The sequence below is a fragment of the Gasterosteus aculeatus genome, chromosome 6, assembly GCF_964276395.1.
Source record: "Gasterosteus aculeatus chromosome 6, fGasAcu3.hap1.1, whole genome shotgun sequence".
NCBI lineage: Eukaryota > Metazoa > Chordata > Actinopteri > Perciformes > Gasterosteidae > Gasterosteus > Gasterosteus aculeatus.
In genome coordinates, this window is record NC_135693.1 from 10636399 (window position 1) to 10661193 (window position 24795).

The following is a 24795-nucleotide window of genomic DNA, read 5'->3' on the forward strand; positions in this document are numbered from 1 at the left end:
TGTTTAACTGGGAAGATTTAATGTATGCAATTATGGGAATGTCGTCATTTCGTTATAAAAAACACACACCCTGTTCCCAACATCAACACACACCTCCTAAAGACAAATGGTGGCATTTGTCGCCACCCACTGCTAACAAGGCAGAATGGCTCAAACTCGCTCAAATTGTCGGATCATAATCGTGTGAGTTCCCATTAAAAAAGAATACATTGAGTTTAAATGTGTTTCCTGAAGTTTCTTTTGCGTGGAATGGTCATTTTAAGCTACAGCAATGTTACATCTTGATATTTTAATGTTTGCTGCCCAGGGAAAAAATCGGCTTATATTTGTTTAAATGTATATCATATATAAATCAATCCTATTTTCAGTCATCACAGTGGGGTTAACGTATTGCAACAAATTATCCGATTATAAAATGTATTTTATTTTATAAATTGTGCATAATACCAAACAAATTAGATACGTAAATAACACTCTTGCATGGGAAATGGGTCTGGCCGGCTGGTGGCGTCATCGCGCCATTGTTTGACAACCACAAGCGAACACCGTATGTGACGTCATCAGCCCGCGACAATCACAACGAAAACAAGCCCAATTCCCCACTGGGCGGTTGGAGCGCTGAAGAGAACGACACCCTGGAAGCGATGCTGCGACCGGAGCCGGGGCGGCCAGAAAGCCCGCGGGACGCGAGGCCAGGTGGGGGTGGGGGTGAGGAGGGTGAGGAGGGGAATCCATTCGACTTCGCCCCGCAGCCCGTCCGCCTGCACAGGGACCACGAGCTCTTCGAGGTGAGCGCAGCGGCTCCGACCGACTCTTGTCTCGCTCGTTCACAAACCGCCGTGGTAACGCGCCGCGTGCCGTCCACAGGACGGGGACGTCCTCAGGCACCTGTACCTGCAGGACCTCTACGTGTCGGAGGAGGCCGAGGACAAGCGCGCGCTCTGGTACGCAGACACGTCTCCAGCTGTTTCCAGGTTGTGTGAATACAGCAAAAACAACAACAGGTCTAATTAGCCATGTGATGGATTTGTTTCTGAACTCCTTCGGGTGTTTTTACTCGGTGAATCCATTTGCAGAGAAAGATTGCACAGATTCTGAGTTTGTTGTAATTGCACGTTAAAGTAAAGTGCAGTCTTCCCCAAGTTACTTTCACATCTCAGATATGAGAACCCTAGTTGACGCTTTCCTCTATAACTGTAATATCAGTGGTGATCACCTTCCTCCGTCCTCTGGTCTTTCCTCAGCGTGTCAGAGTTCGCCTGCCACTTTTCCAGCTGCAGTGCAGTCTTCAGCAGTCTGGAGGAGTATGAGCACCACTACAACTCCCTTCACAGACACGTGTGCTGCTCCTGCCGTCGCTCCCTGCCGAGCGCCCGGCTCCTCGACCTTCACATCCAGGAGTGGCACGACTCTCTCTTCACTATCCTCGCCCAGAGGCAAGACATGGTGAGCTAGTCATCTGTATTGTAAACGATGCAACATGTGAAGCATTCTTCGACGATGAGTGTTTAAGGTTTTCGATGGCGCCTCTTTCACCCCTTTCAGTACCAGTGTTTGGTGGAAGGCTGTGGACAGAAGTTCAGAACTAGCAAACACAGGAAGGACCACCTGGTTAGAATTCACAAATATCCCCCAGACTTCAGATTTGATAAAACTAAGAAGAACAGAGGGTAAGACTACATATTTCATCCATTAGATGGCAGCCAATCCTCAATAGAAACATTTCTCAATGCAAAGTTTCAGTCATGGAATTTCAATGTTTGTCATAGTAAACAGGAATTATGTCTTTTGAATTTAACTTTTTTTGTTTTTAAATTTGCTATTATTTCATATTCATATTCACATATTAATCATTGTACAGCTCAACATTCAATGTCACGCTTTGTTTAACCATAACCCTTGTAACTTCCATTTTTAAAACACTCCGCTACAGTGTGAGTTGCATTAGACAAAGTGTTTTATCATTATGGAGGATTTTCATCAAATCCCCTTGTTTGTGTGTTTTTACTATCACATCTTCTATTAACAGAACCCAGCAGACAAAGGGGCAGCAGCAGAAAGACACAGCCATGGAGGTCGTGGACGAGGTGTGCGAGGGAACGTCTGATCCACCCGAGCAAGGAGAATCCATGGAGACGTATGTGTGTGAGGAAGAAGCTGCTAGAATGGCAACGCCTGCCTCTAGTGAGGAGCACGCCGATGTTTCGGCTGCAGATCCCAGCACGGAGAGTCCAAGCACCGAGCCACCGAAAGCCCGATTCTCCTACAGGTTGGTCTTTAAACAAGTCCGCTGGAAATGACTCGATAACCCTACCGCGGTATTTTTTAGATCAGATGTTCGGAGGTTGATGCTTGTAATTTAAAATTCAACTCTTCTTAAAGGAAAGTCTGTGCAATGATGTTGTAAAGTTTAGTTTAAGAAATCTGTATGCTCTTTCTTTCAATGCAAAATATTAAAATATATGATGGTGGAAATCTTCTCAATATTTACCACAGTTTTTTGTAATTTTACAATAGTTAATTGGAGATATAAAACCAAAGCTGTGCTCTTGTCTCTCAGGATTCCCACAACAGTGTGCTTTGGTCACGGCTCCGTCAGAGGCTTCAGAGGGCGGCGGGGAAGAAGGAAATGAACCACAATTGAGTTTTCATCTATTTTTACATCAATAAGTTTATACCCTTGTCTTGTGACAAAATATGTTGACTGAATATGTTAATGAATAAGTCGTTGACTTCAAATAAAAAATGATTTGCATAAACATTCGTTGAGGTGATCAAGGAAATCTTTAAGTGACAAGTGATGATGAATCTCGTGGGAGAGAAAAATAATTATCAGAATTTACATAATATATTTCAACCATTGTACAAAACATCTTTTCATCCATCAGATATACACTGTGCATTGATGACTGACCCGTCCATCAGCCATGTTTAGACCTTAAGAGTGTTTGCAAAAATAGCTGAATGTCTATAGTAATGAAACTGTTTGCTAAGCGCGATTTGAACATCTGTGCAAAAAAAGTATTTTTGAGGTAATGTAAAACAAATGTATACAATATGTGTATGACAATTGTAAAGCATATTTATTTTATAAATGTTTATATTTCTGAACCTGGGAAAATGATTTGTTAGAAACAAATCAAAAATACGTTTTCTGTTTAGATATTATATGAATTTACCGTTCACATTAACATGGAAAAAAGTCACCGTGGAATATAGAACAGCCCCCTAAAATGGTAAAGGTATTTCAGAAGTAACATTTTGAAGATTACATTTCTAAAATATATATTTTTTACAGACATTTCATTTGATTACAACGTGGAGGTAAAGGCACTAATGGGCACTGCAGTGGTGGTTCTTGTTATTAAGAACTATTGAAGATCATCAGCTTATCATGGGGATTTACTTTCGGACAAATTGTGCTGCACATTCTTTTTAATTCCCCTCTTTATAGCCTCCACTTTATCAACCGTCAACATTTTTGGTAGCGTTTAGCTTCAACTTTCAGAAAACAGTTTGAGTGTGATATAAGCTCCTGCTTTTTGACTCCCGAGGGGTCGACTGAAGCCCAAACTTTTAATTTGAATCCAAAGCTTCATAAATAATCATGTTATCTCTTGCAACATTAAAAACACTATTCAAGAAATATCTCTAACGGAATACAACGGCTCATATTTTAAAGATGCCTATAAGTGAGTTTAGCTATGTCCTAAGTTGAAGAAAAGAAGAAAAGATTTTAATAAATACACTGCAAAAATGACAACAAATCATTTACTGTAAAGAGAATCTTCAATTCTTCATAAAATTAATGAAAAATGTCAATTGAGGGACAACTTGTTTATGTTCCCTGAATGAATAGATTGTTTTCAAAATGGAAAAAAGTCTGAAAAATATACATTTGTCATTATAACAAAATATTTTAAATGTATTTAAACGGCTTCAGAGAGGTCGACTCAACTGATACTTGTTCAGTGTTGGTTGTTTGCTGTATTAAGGCTTTTTTTTTTTTATAGACAGCTTTCCCAACCGATGCAGTTTTAAAGGTTGAGCGCGTTAAGACAAGTAGTACATCCCGTATGGTCCACCGAATAGTCCTGGGACGGGGAAAGCCGGTCGCGGTGCGTTCAGGGCCCCGTAGAGGGACGCGGCGCCCATGGGTGCGCTCAGCGGGAACGGAAAGGCAAAGGCGGGCAGCAGCGGCTTCGCGGCCAGCTTGAACTTCTCCAGCTCGGCCTCCTGCAGCCTCTTGGCCTTGGCCCGGCGGTTCTGGAACCAGATCTTGACCTGGGTCTCCGTGAGGCCGAGTGAGCTGGAGAACTCCGCTCTTTCTGCGATGGAGAGGTACTGTTTCTGACGGAACTTCCTCTCCAGAGAAAGCAGCTGAGAGGTTGTAAAGGGAGTTCTGGGTTTCCTGTTGTTCTTGTGTTTCCTTAGATTGCACGAGGTCGGGGTTGGAACTCCTGGAAGTATATTTATGGAGTCGCCTAATTGGGAAAGAAAGTACGTGGTTATTAATCGGCAATAATGCCAAATCAGGAACATTTTTGTTTAAGGCAATGCTAAAAGTTTAGAAATCCGCTTTCTCTATATAGATCTAATAAAGGATGAGATGGTCGTAATATATCATCGTATTTCCTCACCGCGAAAGCCCTGCGTGTGGACACTGTGGTACATTCACTGTATTTATTGCGACGTTCGTCAATTAGTGTCAACTTCTACGTTTATAACATTTTAAGACATTTTCCGACTTTTGGACAGTTGAAAAAGAGCTTCCGTTTCTGGAAAATTAGGAAGACAAAGAGCGTCCTACACTCACTTGGAAGAGATGCGTGAGGAGGCTGAAACCAGGGGCTCGTCTCCTTGTCGCCGACGTGCGTCGCCTCCGGTTTGGACCGATCAGGTCCTCCCGGTGACGCGCACTCGGTCTCGTCCGTCCGGATGCAGCATGAACCAGCCTCGGGGGAGCGGAGGCTTCTGTCTGGCGTCCTGTCCGATATGAGCGATTCCACACTGAAAGGTATGTCTAAACTTTTGGTTTTACGCCTTCTGGTGGGTGACAGGTCCAGCTCGTCAGTTCGCATGTCGCCGGTGACCCGATCCTCCGGTGGGGTCTCACCCGGAGCAGCCGAGGGCGGGGATCCTTGCGGAGGATTCATTACGCACAGCTGAGGTGCCATACAACCAATCTCCCTGCAGCTCTCTGCGTTACTTCTCAGTCTATTCGCGTTTTCACTCTGGGAAATGTTTGATCGTCCCCGGTCCAATGTTGCGTGGCTGCGTGTTAAACTTTTTACGCACGCACTCCCCTCTTCTTCATTGAAGTGACATGCGTTTCTCTCTCATCTATCTGCCTGCCTATCAGTCTGTGGATGTTCCCACGTGGCCTGGCTGAGAGTTTGTGATAGGCCGGGCCTATAATGGCAGCGTTGTGGTCCATTTCATGCGCCTCTGTGGTGCCTTGACGGATGTAAACCACCGATGAGGGGCGTGGCTCGGAATTCTGCCCCCCCAATTCTCCTCTTCATGCCCCTTTGTCCCCCTTTCCTCTAATACAGGAATTTTTGATGTTGGCCCTCTCCTCCTTCATCAGCAACGTCTTCCTCCCCATCAATGGGTTTAGTTTGTGCACACCTGCCCAGATGCATTTCTGTTCCAGAAAATCAACGTCTCAATTACGCCTAAAACCTTCAAATATTGTTTGATATTCTTGGTGTATAAACATGGAAATGGACTTATCTTATTTGATCTAATTCTGATTTATGAAATAGCTCAATTATTTCCCACATTGTATTTCCCCATAGGCTCCGTCGTTGTTTTTTTTATTACGGCCCCGTCTTCACTGTTCTGTTTACTCTCACTGCTGTCATCCATCCTGTTTTCAGCAGCAAAACGTAGCTGGTCACCAGCCACAACACCCTTCACTCTACCTTTCCAGCACCCAAAATGAGCAAATAGCTGGTGAACATAGTCAAGCATTAATAAGCAGCTAAAAAATCAGATAATTTCCTCTGAAGTTGGTGGAGAACAAAATCAGAGCTGGAAGGAGAAAGGATGTTGGACAGACGTACATGCATTCATTCATCCAGTGGACAGTAACGTGGATGCTAATGTTGCTTTGTGTGTGATTGAAGTAGGATTTGTATCTACTACTGTTGGCTAACACGTTTACCAGCCAATTTATGAGATGATGAAATGATGACAAAGGTAATGTTTACAGCTGCCCCTAAAATAATAAATAAAAGGTTTAACAAAAGACATGTTAATTCTGTTGATTACAGCTTACGGTTGTCTTTTTTTAAAGAGATTTTAACACTTTTGTGCAGTTACTTGTCATCAGACCTCTAATGAAAAGTTATGTTTGACAATATCTTACATAGTTTATCGCTGTGGCGATCCGGGCTGTGATACACAGGACTTAGTGTACTCTTAAGAGTTATTATAGCCATAAATGTCGATCCTGTAATCAAATTATCTATGCCTTTGTATTGCCCCCCCACTTGAATGCTTTGTGTTCATCGCCTGGAATCCCTTTGAGAGACAGTAGAACCTCAAATAATGTCAAAGAGCCCCATTGAAGACTCCCATCCAAATGCGTCTTATTTTTCAAATCAAGTCAAATCATTTTCAGGGAAACCCAATATGTGAGAGTTTTCCCTCTCTTTGGGGAACCGTTGTTGGGCCTCCAGCAGCACACTGGCTGTCTGTCTGTAGGACAATTGGTTAAACGGAGTTAACTGTTTCTCTCCCCGAGGTAGCCTACATTTCTGCTTTGATCTCGCTGCCTGGCGCCTGTCTGCTCTCGCTCCCCCTCTCCCTCACTGTGTGACAGTGATAGATCGCTGGGTAACCATACAAGCTTTCAATGACTGTAATTTAGTCCCAACGACATTACATTCTCCTCTACTTACTGTGAATATTACCCACTCTCGCTCTCCTGTTTGAAACTGCACGTAGGGATATCTATAATGCTTTGTTCCTCTTTCATTGTTTTATAATGAATGAGTATGTTATATTTGAGTAGCATACACACGCCAGAGAAGGCAGCAATGAGCATTATGGTTTGGTTTAAATTAGTATCTATAAATAGTAGCAGTGGCAGTGTTACCGTTTTTTTTGTATAGCAAAGTATTTGTAAATTGTTTGATAGTTCATCCTGAAGATGTTTTACTGATGAGTGAAAACTATTTTGACCAGTTGGTGGCGTTAGAGGAAGCGTCGGTTTGAGTCTTAAGGAGTCGTCCCTGTGGGCAGCGTGGCTGTCGGTACCAAACTGAAGGGCAATCTATCCAACAGGTGTCTTTAAAGGTGTTGGACCAGCAACCCCTCGACCCAAGCAGCTACTGTGGTTGAAAAGCACCTTGTCAGTGAGCAAATTCTAATTTTTCATACTTCTTCAGTTTTCAGTTGATTGTTTTCGTTTCCTGTGCTTTAGTTTAAACTGTAAGTCAGCCACTGTCAGTCTGTCTGTCTCGTTCTCTCTTCCACACACACCTCTCTGAACCCCGCTCCCTCGCCAAAGTGGAGAACCGTTTGAGAATGTGATTGTGGTTTTCAGAGGCATGTTGACGCAGGCTTTATATATTTTCTTTATCTTTCGTAAGAGCTGGCAGGGCTCACAGCTACCCGGAGCAAACTGTGGGGCGGAAGGCCGGAGTCATGTGGGATAAGGCTTTATGAAACACACTACGGGGAACTAATTCTCTTTAAGCATTGATTTCCATACGCACAGGTATCATATTAATGATCCGGGCCATGTCACGCAGAGATGTGACCAAGTCAGCTTTGCTTGCGTCCTTAAATCGGTCTCTTCGTCTTGAAAAACAAAAAGTAAATGATCATATCCAATGAAGATGTCACTGGTGTTCAGTACGAACTCCAGTCCGATATTTGGATCTACCACTTCAGTGTCGGAAATAAATCAGATATTGACGCTTCAATGACACATTTTATTTTGAAAAGGGGACTCCGTGCCACTTCTCGCACTATAAATTGTCATGATTAATGAGTGTATATTAATCACTGAAAGTTTAGCCTTCAGGGTTCAATTAAAAGAACTGCACGCTCAAAAATAAAACGTCTTTAACTTGACACTTGGCCCGAGCTCAGTTTCACTCAGGTCCAGTCATGCCAATCAAGTCAAAGAGGATGAGGAGGGCCTGAGGTATTCACAAGGATGTTTCCTCTTATCTGATCAGTGCTTGAAGGGAACTGCAACAGCACGTCAGCCTTGATTAGCTGTTTCAACTTTGCCACTGTCAGCACATTGTTTCATGTGAGTCTCAAGGTCGGGTGTCACCTGACAAGAAAGGGCACTGACGGGTGTCAAAGAGTATGTCGTGACAGGAAATGTACTCGGAGAAAGCGCTCAATTCATCATTGTGCTTCCACAGAAGAGCCCGTTTGATGGTCGACCTTCTCTTTGGTGGCACACTTTCTAACTGCATGACCGTAAGATGTGGTTGGGTTACAGACGGTCCGCCCATGAAGGCCTTATAATGTTGCACTTGTTTGTACAGCAGTGTTGTGAAGGCAACTGAAACTGAAAATACAGCCAATAATCTGTAAATTTGTACACAAACATGAGCCGAGGTCGTCCACTTGAAGCTAGCGAGGACGAGATCTGGGTAATTCACGTCTTGCGCGCAGGGGTCTCACACGGCAGATGATGCTTGAAACCTTTGTAATTACGTGATGGGTTGTTGATTGGTTAAGTGCTTCTCATTTATCCTCTACATGTTAGCATGGCTCAGCTGCCGGGGAGAAGCGTTGACAGGCGAGCAGCGAGTGGCTCATTATGCCTCTGCGCGTTGTGTGTGCAGCATATTGGGTCTGGTGACAGGAAGGCGCGTCCCACATGGCGTGTGACAGAGACGGGCACAGTGGTTGGCTGAGCGGGACTCGGCAGTGAGTCTCTCACGCGGTGCCAGGTGCTAACAGGTGAACACAGAGATATTGTTGCTGCATTGTAGCGGTGTGGTTACGGAGGGGCACAAAGGGAACCGGACACCCTCTCTGGAGCTGGAGTGAGCCAGAGGTTGGGGGTGAGACTCAGTGACAGCGCTGACAGGCAGGGTAGGGGGTAACTCAGATGGTAGCCCGCACTCGGCGGTGATAACAACGACGAGGAGGAGGAGGATGATGATGTCGTTGGAGAATGATCCACTCACAGAGGCTAGTAGTCAAATGATCATTCGGCCCTTATTGTCCGGCCATAATAGCAGATGTAGGCGTCGCAAATGTCAGAGTGATGACAGAAGAGGAGCGGGACACATCACGTGACCGACAGAAGCAGGAGAAACCTGACACACACACACGTTGAACCATGCAGTGACTTGAAATATAGAGAAGCTTAGCGGTAAACTACTGAATAAGTCTCTGAATGAAATATGAGCAGCGTTCCTGTGGTTCACAACGGGACACGAAGGACTGGAATGGCCTTCCAGGATTAGTTGCTATTCTGTGGCAGGAGAATGTCACCACCGCATTAAATGTATTACTTTTCCCCCCACCTCCACGCACACAGACAACCGACACACTGTACATCTGCACTGTTATGTCTCACAAATTTGAAATTGAATGAATAGCAGAATGAAGCCAGACCACAGCGCACCGGGGGGGGGGGTTGCTGTGGGCCCAGTGGACGCCGAGGATGGAGCGCTGATTTGGGTCAAGCTGTTTGTGACAGCTGTTGCTGATTGGCTTTTTTGGCAAATTAGGTTAAACATTTCACCACGGTATCACAATTGACTTCTCTGAAACCACTCAAGTAATGGCAGCTGCACTACAACATGCTGGGACAATTTCAACTGTGACAAATCACACAGCAGCACCTGTTGGGAGATGAATGGTCCACACAGGCACTCGGTTGATGAACAAAGAAGTCCACTTGTTTAATTTTAAGTTAAAGATCATTGAGTTAAGAAATAAAATAGACCTGAATGAGAAGTTAACTGATACACCCTGGTACAATATATTGTAATAATAGCTTTAAAATGGGCTACACTGTAGAAAATGTCTGAAAGGTTCTAATTTTAGTTGCACATGTTAAATATATAGAGAATTTATACTTATCTATTTTCCATCGTGTCTATTGGCCCAAAGAATAATAGAATAATGAAGTGCAACCGTTTGACATTTTGGGGAAATAAATGCACTTATTAGCTTTCTAGCCAAAAGCCTGTTAGCTTAGCTTAGCACACAGACTCAAAACGAAAGCTACCATGGGTTATTAGTTCTTCTTTTCAGTCAACATCCTATGCAAAGCTAAGCTAACACCTCCTGGCTGTAGCTTCACATGTACAGTGCCACCATCTATGATCTCATATCAAGATAGTGAATACACATATTTCCCAGTATTTCTTTCTTGACACAACAGTTCAATGTTGGACACTTCTGAATTTTTATAAATCTCGATCTAAGTAAGTACAAAATGACATTATCCACCCGAGCCAAACGTTGCACCCACAGCATTATTGCATCTGGTTTTAAACAGAACATGATTTTTCTAATAGTTGTAGTTGATGAATATCAAAGCATTTGTTTGGACCTAAAGCACTTTTCAGAATGGACCATACATATTTCCTCAGAGCTTGTGACTCACTGAAAAATGTTCGAGGCATCTTAATGACGTTAATAAATTATAGTCAATAGTTTTTCTCGTGACGCTGATAATGTTCACCACAGAGGAGTCGAGACTGGAACAAATTAGGGTCACGTGACTTGCTAAGGGGCATTTTTGTCTTGGGTCTAGATGGTGGGAATAACCCTTTGATTTTGCCTTCAGATTTCTCAGGCCGTCACATGCCTAACACAACTAAAGTGAAAAAGCTATACTTTAGCTGTCTCATCCCATGCAGATACGGCTACATACAAATGCCGTTTGATTAGAAGACATTTGGGGTTCCTGTGAGATCGCGAGGGTGCGCCTGTGATCTCAGCACAGTGACAACCTGAACAAATATGCCGAGTTGATTCTTCTGAGATTACAAAAGATTCCACGTCGTTTCATGAAGCTCTTGAAAGAGATGGGAGGGTAGAGCAGAGGCCCCTGAATAAACAACCATTAAACTCTCCCCGCGCCTGTATGAAGAGAAACTCCAGACTGTGCTTTAAACATACCAAACACAAAACCACAAAGAAAACCGAATGAAATGTGGGGAAAGAGAAGTAGTTTGAATGAGGAAACTCCTTTTACCACGTACTTCATCTTTTTTATATCGGACACTGGAGGCAGATTAGAGGACCGTCGGATAAAGCGAGGAAGGCGGGTGGAGCGAGAGAAGAGGGGGATGAAGAAGAAGATGAAAGCTTTGTTGTGCTGATGCTTAATGAGCTGGAAAACACAATTGAACTTCTCTGACTGTGGAAATTGCTGTGAGGGCATCGTAAATTAGCGGCAGTGTGGGAGCTAGCCCGCTGACAGAAAGGGGCTTTGTATGGTAAAGGCATCTTCACAGGCCTTCAGCCACTGCGATCCTCACAGCGGTGTCGTGGCTCCATCCGTCGCACGACAAAGGGCTCCGTGCTTTCTCTCAAACGCGGACACGCCACCCCTTCGGCAGCAGTTGTGTGCTCTCACATCCAGATGGGATGCCATATTACCTGTGGCTATGTGTTAGCCAAATACCTTTTCATTATTTAGCATTATTAACATATTTTTTATTTAATTATCTAATTAACTATCACACCATGCTCCTGGTCTGAGGCTCTTTATATTCTAGTTATTGCTGTGTTCAAAAATGAAGAAACGCCAGACGGACAGAGGGCATCGCAGATCAAAAGGTTAAATCAAATGTATTTAATAAAAGAGATGTTGTTGTGGTAAAAAGAACATCTCAGCTGAGGAGCCGCTGGTCTCAGCAACCAACAGGCCCCAGGTCAGTCCTTTGACCATCCCTAGTGCCCGTCTGTTCCTCCACCAGCAAACCCGAGAACAATGGTTCCTACAGGTATTCATAACAATGCTTGAAGGTGTGAAAGTTAGTGTCCACACCTCTGGGAGTGGTCTTCTGGTGAGTTCAACGTAACTCGGATTTTGAATGACCCTCAGTCAATATCAGTTGTTGTGCAAGTATTACATGCATGCATTCCAGTTGATTACATTACATCAAATAAAATCATAACTGTACATTGGTATTATTCTATTACAGCAGAATTACAGTGGTTTTACAATATTGTCATTACTCTATTGATTACACAGTTTCAGAATCATGGCTGTATTCTGGTGTACACTAAATGCATTTTATTAATTTTATGAACCAAGTTGTCAGTTTATTTCTAATATCCTACATTATCATGTTCCTTTGTGTCCTGCTACCTGTAGATTCTTAGATCAAATATAGCACAGATGGACGAAGATACAGCACAGTGGACGAGCGAGAAAGGCAGCAGAGAGGAGATGGGTCCCTCTCTTTTCTGATATTTAGTGAACTCCGAAGGGTGACTCTTCATTCTGGCCTTGCAGGCTTGGCACATGCCTTCTGTTACTAAGTGGCTTCATATTGAAAGGCTTTGCAGCCGCTATTCTCTCTCCCACTGGGTGCCAGCCTCTCTGCCCTGGCAGCTGCTGGGCTTTAGAATAGACCCATAGTTTTGCCTCTGCAGGTGAGCTGCACAGCCAAAACAGGGCCCCTCAAAGGCCCTTTCAGACCCTCAATAGAAATCTGACTTGGGGACAGAGGAACGGGTGCACAATGGCCGCCTTCTCTAGACACAGAGAAGATGGAGATGAGCTATTGGGGTGCTGCTTTAGTGTCGCTTATAGCCATGTCGAGGAGAGGTGAAGAGGGGAGCGGACAGGACGAGTCCTCCCTTGTGAAGGTGTGGTTCATCCTCCCGTGCGACTCTCTGCCACTCCGGAGCAGAAACGTTCTGTCGCCCCCGCGTCTCGGATTGAATTGCCGCGTCTTCGAGACCTGATGAAGCAAAACGTTTTTTTCCCAATGCCCTGCAGGGTGAATGGGGTGAATCTACAGCTCCAATCCACGCCTCCCCTCTCTGCACCCCCCCCCCCCCCCCCCCATGCCAGACCACTGGAACTCCTGATCGCCCAGGCAAACCTCTTCCCAATGCCGGCAGGAGGAATGCACTTCCCTCTGCTCCCTCTAACCTTCTTTTAATAGTTTGCATTTTAACTTTTATTGGCAACAGCTTTCACTGACATCTGAGACATAAGAGTTGAGAAGACGAGGCGAGGGAGGGGATTGAAAAGGAGGATGGAGAGGAGGGAAGAAGGAAAGGAAAAGAGGGTTATCCTTTCTCTTTGTTGGTAATCGCATCACATCCTGTCAAACTACCACGAAGAACGCCAATATAATTTCGGAACCAAGAGCTTCACATCTCTGCCTTCAGATTCTGACTCGGTGCTAGTTCACCATTATTGTTTTTTGTCTCACTAATTACTCCATACGTAATGGTTTCTATACTCCTAACACATTTGATACTCAATCAGTTCTTCTCCACATTACTAAGAGCTGCTTCAAAATACACAAATGTTTTTGCAGCACATTTTTGTTATTGTTAACATTTTGCATGACATTTTAAATGCACAGTCGTCTGAGAGATTACCGAGCCTTTAGCTGTGTAATATAATTAAGTTGGCTGAGAAGATGCTATCAGCGCTTGTCTCATTTTTCCTTTCTTCTCTCCCTCTCCTAGTTCTCCTCCTCTAATCAGTTCCACTCTGTTATTGCTTGCCCCGGGGTTTTTACCTCTTTGCTCAACTGCTTTCACAAGCATGACAACAAAGGCTACTCAAATGTCTAATGGACCCTTTTTAGGCACCGTCACTGTGTGGCTGACCTCACTGCAGTTGTTGCCATAATTACGGAATGAATGGCGGCAGATCTGACGTTTCTCACACCTTCATAAGCCGGGGATAGTTTTCACCCTCTTGAAGTCAGTTGATCACTTTTCAAAAAGGTCAAGTGGGGAATGAGGCCCGAGAAGACACAGACAGTGAGCGCAGCCCTGAAGGACATGAAACACGATGAAATGGACAGTTGAGACATTCAACACAAGCTCTGAGAACAAATCCAATCATGAATGCACTGCGCTTCGTGGGCCGTTTGCTCCGAGGTTTTGAGAAGAAAGAAGCACATCCTGCAGTCCGGCCAGCTGAGAGTGATTTGGTTGGTGAAATCCTATTCTGGCAAGCGTCTCTCCACAGGGATAAGTTCAGAATGTAATAGTTACCCTCTTCAGTGTCTCTTGCGTTGCCATTTTTTTTAAAGCGGTTATTGTCTTTGTTTAATCGCTTTGATCGTTGAGTGCAACCTCAATATGTCTTTGTTGAGATCTGAATAGTTCCTGAGATACAGTACAGTCAGTTATTCAGAAAATTGTACACATACAAGCTTGAGTCTTCAAACAGTGATTAGAGCAATACGTATTTGACCAGAAGTTATGTAGAAACACAGCACTCAAAAAACTACATTTGTATCGTTGTCCTTTAACAGTCAAATTAGATACAGCACAACGTGAGAGGCAGCAAGTCATCAGATATCTTCCCTCCCGTGCTTGGTCTGTGTTTACTCCCCTGTTGTCGGCATTCTGCAGGTATGTAATTATGGTTTGAAAAGGTCGGAGCCAGACTTTCCACAGGGCACAGCGTGGGAACAAAGCAGGGTCCGCGAGATGAGGTCAGGGAGCACAACAGCTTCGTGGTAGCTACCAGAGATGGACATTAAGGGACAGTCATCCCCCTCAAATTAAAGTCTGTTCCTGCAAAGGGCTCATGGGTCTGACTCACATCCTCTGAATGTGCCGAACCATTGAAAGATGTGTAATGAGCATATTTGCAATCTGGCATGAATGGAGATTGTTGTAGTAGATACAGTTGATGAAGGACACATTGCATGTAACAGGATTCTTTAAATACGATCATAATTCACTGAAGATAAGAGCGCACAAAAAGTTACACAAATGAGCAGATTATATTAATAAACGTAGGAAATGGCACTGCTTGATATGAGGAAGCATCTCTTACGATGAGTGAGACGATTTAGTCACAGTATGTAGTGACTATAGTACACGTGTTCATGTTTTCATCTGTGTAAGGAGATCGTTGGATTAATATACATACATGCACTAAATATACAATTTTCATTTTTCTTCTCCTTATTTGTAATAAAATGTCGACGTCCACCGTCTGATCTATTGACAAAATTGGTCTTTTCATAGTCTGATGCAAGACGTTTCAGACACTGTTGCTGCTCTACAGCAGAAAAGCCTTTGAAGCAGTGATCCAATTAGTATTTGTTGACCAAAGATTATGTGAATATTTTAATTACTACGTCAGTCAGTAGGGTTGGGCACTCTGTCATGAAGTCTGCAATTATATGCTTATTTTGACTGTGTAACAAAAATACAATTGTATATTTGAGGTGAGAGGATACACAAAAATGAGGCGGATACAAACAAGACGTATTAATCTTCGCATACATGAAACTGAGTTTGTTATTCCTCACGTTGAATAATAAAGAAGCATGAACGCTGAAAAGATGAGAGTTCTATTAACAGGCCGCTTCTATCCAATGATAAAAAACTGAAAGCGGCAAAGACTAAAAGTCTGCTGAATTAACTGAGCAAAAAGAGCACATGTTTCTTTAATAAGGATGAAAGCCCGGCGCTCTTGTAACCGGATCTCTTTGTAGCAGGCAGCTCTCCATCAAGGAACAGCAGGATCCTCAGGAGCGTCGGGACAGATGGGACTCTGACACGCAAACTCACACGGACAAATCAGATCAACAACGAGAGGATTTTTGTGATCTCGCGGATCACGTGCGGTGAATGAGGGATGGAGGCAGCAGTGAAAGCAGTGTAAAGAACATCTGTAACACCTGTAACTCACTGTCGCTCTTCTCTCTCGTCGTGACTTTGTTTCACAGGAAGTGCTCCCCGCTGGGTGCGTCCATGGTGAATTCTGGGGTGCTGGGGGTCAGAGGTTAGAGGTTAGGGGGTACTCCAGCTGGCAGCCAGCACCGCAGCGGACTCCAGTGAAGAGGGCACTGAGTGGCTGGGGGGGGTGGGCTCATGGGACGGGGCAGAATATGTTTCTCTTTTTGTCTCGTTTGATGTACCACACCCTCAAGGGCTTCTTTTCCCTTTCTGGCAAGAAGTAAACTCTCCGATGTTAGAAAAAGAAGACAAAACACATGTAGCATTAACCCCTGTCCCCTCAACATCCAAGGGCTATAATCACCGGTACTATTTCAGAGTTCCCAACAGATCCACTTAGTTTTGTGTAGAGTTTTAAGCTCATTATTTTTGTTTCCCAGCCCCCAAATTTACTGTTTGGTTCCCTCTAACTGCTTTCACAGTCAAAGCAGTCATCTGTTCCGAAATCCCCCTGAATGCTGGCGGCCCTGCACCAAACATAAAAAAGATCAGTTAGTGACCAGGGAATATTAAGCAGCTAGAGACCAATTTCTCTCAGGAGACCAAAAACACAACTTTGTATGTTTTGGCAACTTTGTTCTCACAAGATTACCACATCAACTTGTGTTTTCGATTTGTTTGAGCAGCTCCCAAAAGTGGAAGGAAAGAGTTATTCTAGGTTTGAAGTTTAGGGAATAAGAAATAACTGCCGCTGTATTTATGAGTGCATTTCAGTAGTGAAGTCTCCGCTGTTCCTTTGTTTATCCTGTAGGAGGCAGATCTCCAAATTAATGAGCCGCATATGCCAACTGTTGGCACGACGTGTTCTTCATTCAAAGAGTTTTCCAAAACATTAGTTATAGTCGAGTGGAAAATGTTTTTAATGAGAAATGTCTAAAACACAGTAAATGGCCATTAAACTTACTTTAACAGGTCCCACATGAGCTTAAGAAGGACGCGAGTGAGGCCCTGTGTGTGTGTGTTTGTGTGTGTGTGAGAGAGTGTCTCTACAGTCTCTATAATATAATATTTCCATTGTTGATACGGTCAAATATAAGGTAACAGCTTTGTGTCATGAATGGGCATCACAGATACTCAGATCAGCTGTTTTTGGTTTAGCTGCCAGAGATACAAAGGTCACCCGGTCTTCTGCCATCGGTTACATAACGGAGGGGAGAGTCCTTCTTTGTGTCTGCCTCCCCGGCATTACCTGAGGAGCCAGATAGCCAGGTGGCTGCGAGCCTCGGACCAACCGGCTCGGCGCTCCCCTCACTTTGCCGACCCCTCTAAATTCCCACTGGGTCGTCGAGGAGACACGATTAAGCATTAAGCATCGGCACGGATGTTAAAACGTCCAAAGCTGAAGTGCCGCTCGTAACTGTTGAGCAGATGGCTCACTAACTCTCCCTGCGGCCGCTTCCCGGGTCTGACGTCTCCCCCGTTCACCAGACCGTCGTCACGGCACTTCATGCTGGCCTCTGCTCTCCCATGGAGGTCCTTCTCCCCAGCCCTGTAATTGGTGCGGTTAAACTCCACTGTGAGTTGTCTAATGTGTGTTTAATGGTTATGGGTGAAGTATCAATTAAGTTAATTGTAGATCATTCAGTTAATTTTAGTCATTTAGAAAACCCCAGCCTTCCTAAATGTTGTGAGTGTGCGGAGGAACATGACGGAAGTCTGTGAGCAGAGACAGAGGGGTGGTTAGCCTCAAATACAGCCGCGCGCTCCAGGACGACCTTTATGGGATTCACTGATGGTAATGACGGTGATAATGAGGTTTTGGATCTGATGGTTGTTTTGGAGGGGGGGGTGTCTCGTTAGTCAGTGCGGTCTTTGCTTGGTTTCAAACAGAGATACAGTGCTGAGGTTTAGCTGGAGTCTGATGTCAAAGATGATTGTTTTCTATTTGTTTCCTTACCTGTGGAGCGATGCAACGTTAATTCAAGTAACATGAAACATCTTCATTACTCACACTCAGCAGTTTTGAGAAAGGACATCAGATCCTACAATTAAAACTCTTGATAAGTTGCATTTCAATAGTTACAGACAGGCAATTCATTCTTGGCTCACTTCTCGCATTTTGTGCAATAACTGTGTTTTACAGTTTCTTGGCAGCGACTATTACCTGCTGACAACTCCCACTCATTTAGGTCTGTGGGTGCCCTCTTTATTTCCAAAGGTTTAGTCAATTCTATGATACATATGTGTTAAAACATCGTGCAGCACATAAGCTAAAGCGTGCACTTTGCAGTGTGACAGGAGGAGTGGAAACATTTTTCGGCTCTGGTGGTGTCCAGAGGTGTCGAGGTTTAATCTGCACAACCCACATATACAAATTCAATTATCCTCACATGACCGGAAGGCAATCAGCAGGAGAGAATCACACAACATAAAGCGATTTACAGCAAACAATAAAAACGTATTGTGACACATGGGCCATGTCACTTCATCGTTTTTGACATTTTGTGAAATATACCTTTTTTTGTTAGAGGAAAACATGTATTCTCGGTTATATTTATATAGTCACAGTTATTTTATCCCAGCAGCCGCTTAGTTTGGCTCAACTCTAAACACACAAGTTAATAATTGAATTTGCGTAATATGTGCAAAAAACAGAGCAAAGTACCATTTTAAAATACTAAGATTGTAATATTTCAAAATGCACTCTTTGTTTAAAGTGTTTTGAAAACAACCTCTAAGTCTTTCTTCCGTCTGAAGGGACGCTACTCATTTACTGGCCATCACAAGATCAGGGAGCAAAGTCCTGTGGTTCATCTGTGCTGGAAGCTGCCGGGCCTCTGGCCTTCACATGATTTACTCATGTGCGTGTTTTTTTAGAAGCTACAACACACTCTATCCATCAAACCTTATTGGCCCAAATCGTAGTCCTCACCGTCAGTCTAACAGCCTTTGTACGGGATGTCTGTCACCAGTATGAACCTGGCAGCAATGTGTTCATGATTATCTTCACGAAGGCAGTATAATTTCGAAGGAATAAATAATCCATACAAAATGTCTGATTAGGTGTGGACTAGAATAAGAAAAGTCAATGCTCTGCTACCTGTTGTAGGATTTGCTTGCTGACGGCGCCTTTTTGGGGTAGACGACAGTAGACCAGTGCGTGACCTGCGAGTGGGGGCTAGTCAGGGGGTAACATTGGACTTGTACATATGGATCTGATAGAGGGGGCAGATAATCAGCAGACGCAGTGGAGCCATCCCTTCAACAGAGCAGGAAGTGTGTAGTGTGTCTGTCTGGTCCGGTCCTTACAGTGTGTGTGTGTGTGTGTGTGTGCCGAATCCTGTTGTCATGAGACATTATTGACCCATATGTTAACTTAATGGCGACTCTCCTACTGTTGAACAGAGAAAAAGGAGCAGTGAAGAGTCTCATAAGGAGTAAACTCTAACATGAGCTACTTGGCAGCAGGTAGACGGACTGCCAGACGCTAAACGCTGCACTGACATTAAATCACATTCTTTTAGTGTGTATATAATATGGATGAATCATTTACCTTTTTTTCATGGCTGCGTAAAGCAAATTACAGATGCTTAACATGGTCTCAATGTGTTTTCATTTTGGACAAAGGATGCTGTTCAAAAACCCTCAGAGGCTAATTTGTGAAGTTGTGCTGTACCAATTATTTTTTATAATAAACTAAAATATGTTTGGATAAGCACCGCTGAACCCTTTAAAATGCTGCCTACAACTAGATTATAGTGGGTATTATCCAATTGTTGAAGTTGCATGTACTGCTAAATGGCAAATAGTAGAAATTTGATGCTCACATAATCTAGTACAAAAACAAAGACTGACTTTGTATTTGCTCTGTAGTTCTGAGCAGTTTATCTGGATAACCTCAGTAACTTTGGTTGATGGGGTCGATTACAGAAACGTTTACTGTTAGATAATTGATTTATGAGAAAATATGTCAACCTCAGCTTCAAGGCCGTGGACTTTTATAACTGTGTGATCACTGATTGCTGAAATTTCAATTCAATCAGTAAAATAACAAGGAACTAAACCAAAGGCCACAATGATCTTATTCAAGACAGATATGTACATAAAAAACGGCACTTACACTTGTTGGACTTTGTGGCAGAATGAGGTGTAAAATCAGGATTTGGCACACTAATATGTTTACAAAATGTTGCTTAAGGAAGTGAATTACTTACAGCTGACATGTGTATTCAGAGGATACAAAGGTCAACAAAATATCCTTGGTTTATTGAGAGAACTTTGGTCCTTCATTTTCTCAGAAGGTGGAGGGGTAAAAACCCATTCAGATCCAAAGAGTTGAGCTGAAAGCAGTCAACATGTTCAGGTAAGAATGCTGTAGTATCCTGTGTAAACGTGTAAAGATTGCATGGTTTGTTTCTCTGACTGGACAAAGATCTGTTGTATAATATTTGTCACTGTATTGAAATCTAGACGTAAATCCAGTTTCTCTTGACTTTTAGGTTTCTGAGTTTCTGTGTTCTGATACTTGGCATCAGTGCAAAGCCATACAAACCCTGGGTATGTGTGTAGTATGTCTTATACTGGGGAGTCTACATCTACAAATCATATTACACATTGTCCTAATGAATTTAAACCGACAAGCATGTCTGTATGTTGGACATGAAGTCATGACATATGTGTTCTCTTTTCTCAGAATCAACTCACAGATGAAGAATTCCAGCATACGGTCATGTGAGTTGTAATTTCCTGTAACTAAACCTGAGAGTAATTGTCTCTAAGAAGGAGGAAATGCAGGCTTAGATTGTCTCTTATTATTTCAGGTCCTTAAAGGAAGGACGCATGTCCTTAGGAGTGGAAGTAGAGCCTCCTGAGGACATGGATGAGACTCACTATGAGATCGACCCCCGCATGAGGATCTGGAAGAGCATGACAGCCAGTGGAGAGGACAAAAAACCCTTGGAGGAGGAAGAAGACTTGGATAAGCTGCACCATCCTTTGATGGCTCATCTCCTCAATGTTCATAAACAAAACCTGGAGGCCCTCCCTGCTGCTGACATCCAGGCAGAACCCTGGCAGGAAGTTTCCCACGTGAAGAACCATCAGGAACCAGAGAAGGAGAAAGATGACATGGAGGACTCTGGTTTCAGTAAGGTGGCCTCAGATGAGCCTGAGCAGGACTGGGATGAAGTCTACCGCCAAGCGAGGGAGGAGCTGGATGTGTATCTAGCTCCACTAATTGCTGGACACAATGCCGGTAAAGAGGTCCGCGTTGCACGGACCGAGCCAGAGAAGGATGAGGACGGGCTGCATCGCCGTGACGACCAGGGTTCACCGGGGCAGATGGAGTTGGTGAGGCAGGAGGTCAGGGGGGAAAGTGGGGTCAGAATTCACCTTCATCCAGAGGAGGATATGGATGACCTGTACCACAAAGACCCATCCGAGGTCACCGGTCACCAAGAGGATACTGAAGCTGTCGCTCCGGTGTATTTCCCATCCCAGAGGAGGTACACCGAGCCAGAGGAGGATCTGGATCATCTCTACCACCAATGATCTTTCAACAACTCTTCCTGGGTGGATCCCTATCATTCCAGATCATACACGGGAAAATAAATAGGTATTGTAGTATAGTATTGTAAGTGTCATTTGATTTCATTAAACTGTCTCAACAAGAATAAAGGGATCTAAATTTGTTCATAGATGGGATTTAACACATGTACATCATCATCACCATCATCAAACATCAAAGACTTTGGGTATTTTATTTGTCCAGAACACGCAATAGTTAGAAACATTGCTACCTAATAATAATAAAAATGATTTATGCTACACCTAAACCACACCTCAACATTATAAGAACAATGTTTTGAAGTGGAAACGGAATAAACCTGAAAATAAATTTCATGCAAAATTGTACACATTCTCTTGATTTTCCATAGATTTAATTTCATCTTTTATTGTTACTGAAATAATCGTCATTACTTTAATAGCTTCTGTGTGTGTCACTGTAGCAGCTCAGCGGAGAGGATCCCTTTCTTCAGCATCACATTACCATACAGAGCGGTTTCCCTGAGCACAAAGAGCAGACAGAACAATATCAGCTGTATCTTTAAAGACATATTTGGATTAATTAGTCTGTTGTGGAGATTTTAAAGCATTATGTTGTGCACATCCTAATCGACCAATAATTTAAATCTTATTATTTCCAGACGCCAAATGAAACATTCAGGTACAATAAATCAAACGAAGGCAGAGAAAGATACGCACCCTGTTGCCACAACAACGTAGGCTTTCTTGGCTCGCTCATAGAAAGAAAACCGCTCCACCCTCTCAAGGGGCGACTACATGCAAAGGGAAAAAAACGGGGTCAAGGGTCAAAAAATAATTGGGAGGCCATTAGGTGACTCCGTCCTTTTACCTGACACCCCGCCTGACCCAGGAGCCGTGTGTAGGTGTCCCACACAGGGACAGCTAAACATCTCTGTTTGTCACTCTCTACCAGATCCATGACTGCAGCCTTTAAAAGCAGAGACACCGATAAATTAAAAAGACAACAAGTAGCCCATAACGATAAGAATCCAGTCCTTATTTCCCTCCGCGAGACATCGTTCAATGACTCATGGTCCTGTACCGGAGAGGGGACGTAGGTGTCCAGGGGCAGCAGCTTCAGAATGGCCTCCAAAAGCTGTGGGATTCCTAAACCTGCATGAAGATCGGAGGCAGTTTTAAATAAATATACTTGTATACTTACAAAGAGATGTATTAACATACCATCAGCTCTTATCTCTTTTGGACCGCAGGCACAAATGGACGATGCTGGAAAATTTGCATCAGCAAGAACTGAGAAAAACAAAACAAAAACAAAAAGTCATTGAATTACTTTTTTTTGTTCGTTTTTTAAAGGTTAATGATGCTGTGAGTTCTGCTCTGTCACTCTTTACACTGGCTCTCAGCTGGGATTAGCCTTCTTCTGCCCTACAATCACCATCCACACGGTCTACAGCTGTGAGGCGACCACGGTCACGTGCGTGCTATCAAACGTCATACCCAGTTCATCCCCGTGGCCCATTTGGGCGAGAGCGAACAGCAGCTCGGGAGACAGAACCGCGGGGATTCCTTTCAGCACGACCATGATGTCCACTACGGAGCCGGCAGAGTTAAACAAGAGATCACAGCGCCTCACAACATCCGAGCACGCGTAGGATTTTTGCGCTTCCGGATGTTGTGTAACTACCGCCCGGGTCCCAATGCGCGCCCCACGGTGCGCGCTCCCGCTGACTGCGTGGTGGTTAATGTCGTTGTGAAATTGCTGGGTGTTTGAGCCCATTGTGAACCACATTGGATGCTGACTTAAACCAAGGTAATTACCCACAGGGCATTGCGATATGACGTTGAAGACGGGATAACCAGTGAACGCACGGAGAGGGGAAAAGGTAAACAGTGCACACGTGTGTTCAAACTGTCATAATAAAATGTATACATTGAAAACATCAAGGGTTGAAGATAGCGAAAATCAGACAAAATATATGAATCAACATAACATATAAAACGTTGTCATCAGAGCAATTGTTAATCATATTGTTTGACGTTGCCATGGTGACGTGTTGCAGCGCTGTCCCATTCGACCTTTAGACTTTTACTCATCCATTTACCTGGTGACGTCAGATTCAGGGTTCAGATGGGTAATTTAGGGGGGTGACTTGTTTCTTTCAGGGACGTGTGGTCAGTAAATAAAAAAACAAATAATGATCAAATAAAATAAGAAATGATAGTTATCTGAGCTGTGCTATACATTGGATGTTTGTGTGATTGCAATCATTTCAAGCATTTTTATAATTAAAATCCCAGAATTTGCGCATGCCCTGTTTTAATGGAGAGGGACACAGCCTCACTGCGTCTCCTCTCCATTGAACTTTACAAAATTGCACAAATTGTGATTATGAAAATGCTTGAAAAGATTGTATGATGAAATTATTCTCAGACTGTGCAATCCTTCACTAACTAGGTTGAGCACATTTCACTTTGTTAGTCACTGTAATATTTGTAGACACTATTTTATATGTCCTTTCCTTCTAGTGAATAGGGTTGGGTTGTTGGGTCGTTCCTCTTTTTCAACACTTCTCTTATATTTTGCATTAAGAATAATATGGTGCCGGTTGGCTCAATATAATATCATCATAGCATAATTTTCTTTTAAGTATTGATTTCGTCTGTTGTCTTCATGTATGTCCAACTGTTAGTTTGAATGTGTTTGCACTGTTTTAAGTTGGTTTTTTTGGTTTGATTCCTAAAATAAGGTCTGCGCATAACACAAGATATTTTGATGTTTGTCATTAATGCACTATTTGTCAATTTTCCAATGTTCCCCGGTTACTGTTCACATTCGTCCTTCAGAAGTCATAAAAGTGGTATTCATTTGTGAAGAAGAGTGAAATAGTCATTAACACAAACAAATTATCAAACATGCACAACTAACTTCCAGGGTTGGCCTATAAATACGTCATACCTACAGCCCCCATAGACTCACCACTGAAGAGGTACAGCACTTTAAATAGTTAGAATCATCACTCAAACCCCATTGAGAGTTCTTAATCAAATATTATTAAATTCAAACAATTATTTCCCAAAATGTTCAGTCACTTTTGCAACCAACTAAAACCGATAACCGATTCAATGGCACGAACTGTACCAAGCTATGAAATAGGGTTGTTCCATTAGTCCAACTACTGCGTGTTTCTGAGAGCCTTGGGTGAACATAGTTTAAAGCAGACACCAGTGAGAGCCGCTCTGCCGTTCATCTGTGAAACTTTCAGCCGGATGGCAGAAAAGTGCTGAGGAATTCTTTCCATGACTGCAAGTTCTAAAAAAAAGGAGTAAAAAGCAAGAGATCTGCTTATAAAAATTTCATAAACATCAAGTCACAGCATTGAGCATTGCAGGCTTGTGGTTTTACAGCTTATT

The 24795-nt window shown here is 43.3% G+C and overlaps 4 protein-coding genes across 5 annotated transcripts; 2 read left to right on the top strand and 2 right to left on the bottom strand.

Annotated features, from left to right (window-relative positions):
* Positions 1-541: 541 nt before the first annotated feature.
* znf511 (zinc finger protein 511) lies at positions 542-2759 on the top strand. Its single transcript, XM_040177812.2, has 6 exons — positions 542-788; positions 868-944; positions 1245-1446; positions 1546-1670; positions 2030-2269; positions 2561-2759. The coding sequence occupies exons 1-6, from the start codon at positions 645-647 to the stop codon at positions 2631-2633; spliced, it is 861 nt and encodes a 286-aa protein (XP_040033746.2). The 5' UTR covers positions 542-644; the 3' UTR covers positions 2634-2759.
* msx3 (muscle segment homeobox 3) lies at positions 2646-5451 on the bottom strand. Its single transcript, XM_040177807.2, has 2 exons — positions 4817-5451; positions 2646-4484 (listed from the first exon to the last, which is right to left on the bottom strand). The coding sequence occupies exons 1-2, from the start codon at positions 5175-5177 to the stop codon at positions 4054-4056; spliced, it is 792 nt and encodes a 263-aa protein (XP_040033741.2). The 5' UTR covers positions 5178-5451; the 3' UTR covers positions 2646-4053.
* Positions 4916-21748, top strand: LOC120820265 (uncharacterized). Of its 2 annotated transcripts, XM_078104849.1 has the most exons (6): positions 4916-5017; positions 7294-7360; positions 20136-20200; positions 20337-20394; positions 20531-20568; positions 20658-21748. In XM_078104849.1, exons 3-6 carry the CDS (start codon positions 20193-20195, stop codon positions 21385-21387), a joined length of 834 nt encoding a protein of 277 aa, XP_077960975.1. In that variant the 5' UTR covers positions 4916-5017; positions 7294-7360; positions 20136-20192; the 3' UTR covers positions 21388-21748. The 2 variants fall into 2 exon arrangements, with proteins under 2 accessions (XP_077960975.1, XP_040033740.2); XM_040177806.2 differs by lacking the exon at positions 7294-7360 and having other exon boundaries at positions 4917-5017.
* fuom (fucose mutarotase) lies at positions 21573-23257 on the bottom strand. The gene is made up of 6 exons (XM_040177809.2): positions 22882-23257; positions 22606-22674; positions 22466-22536; positions 22253-22351; positions 22102-22175; positions 21573-21903 (listed from the first exon to the last, which is right to left on the bottom strand). Exons 1-6 carry the CDS (start codon positions 23171-23173, stop codon positions 21837-21839), a joined length of 672 nt encoding a protein of 223 aa, XP_040033743.2. The 5' UTR covers positions 23174-23257; the 3' UTR covers positions 21573-21836.
* Between the last annotated feature and the right edge of the window lie 1538 nt (positions 23258-24795).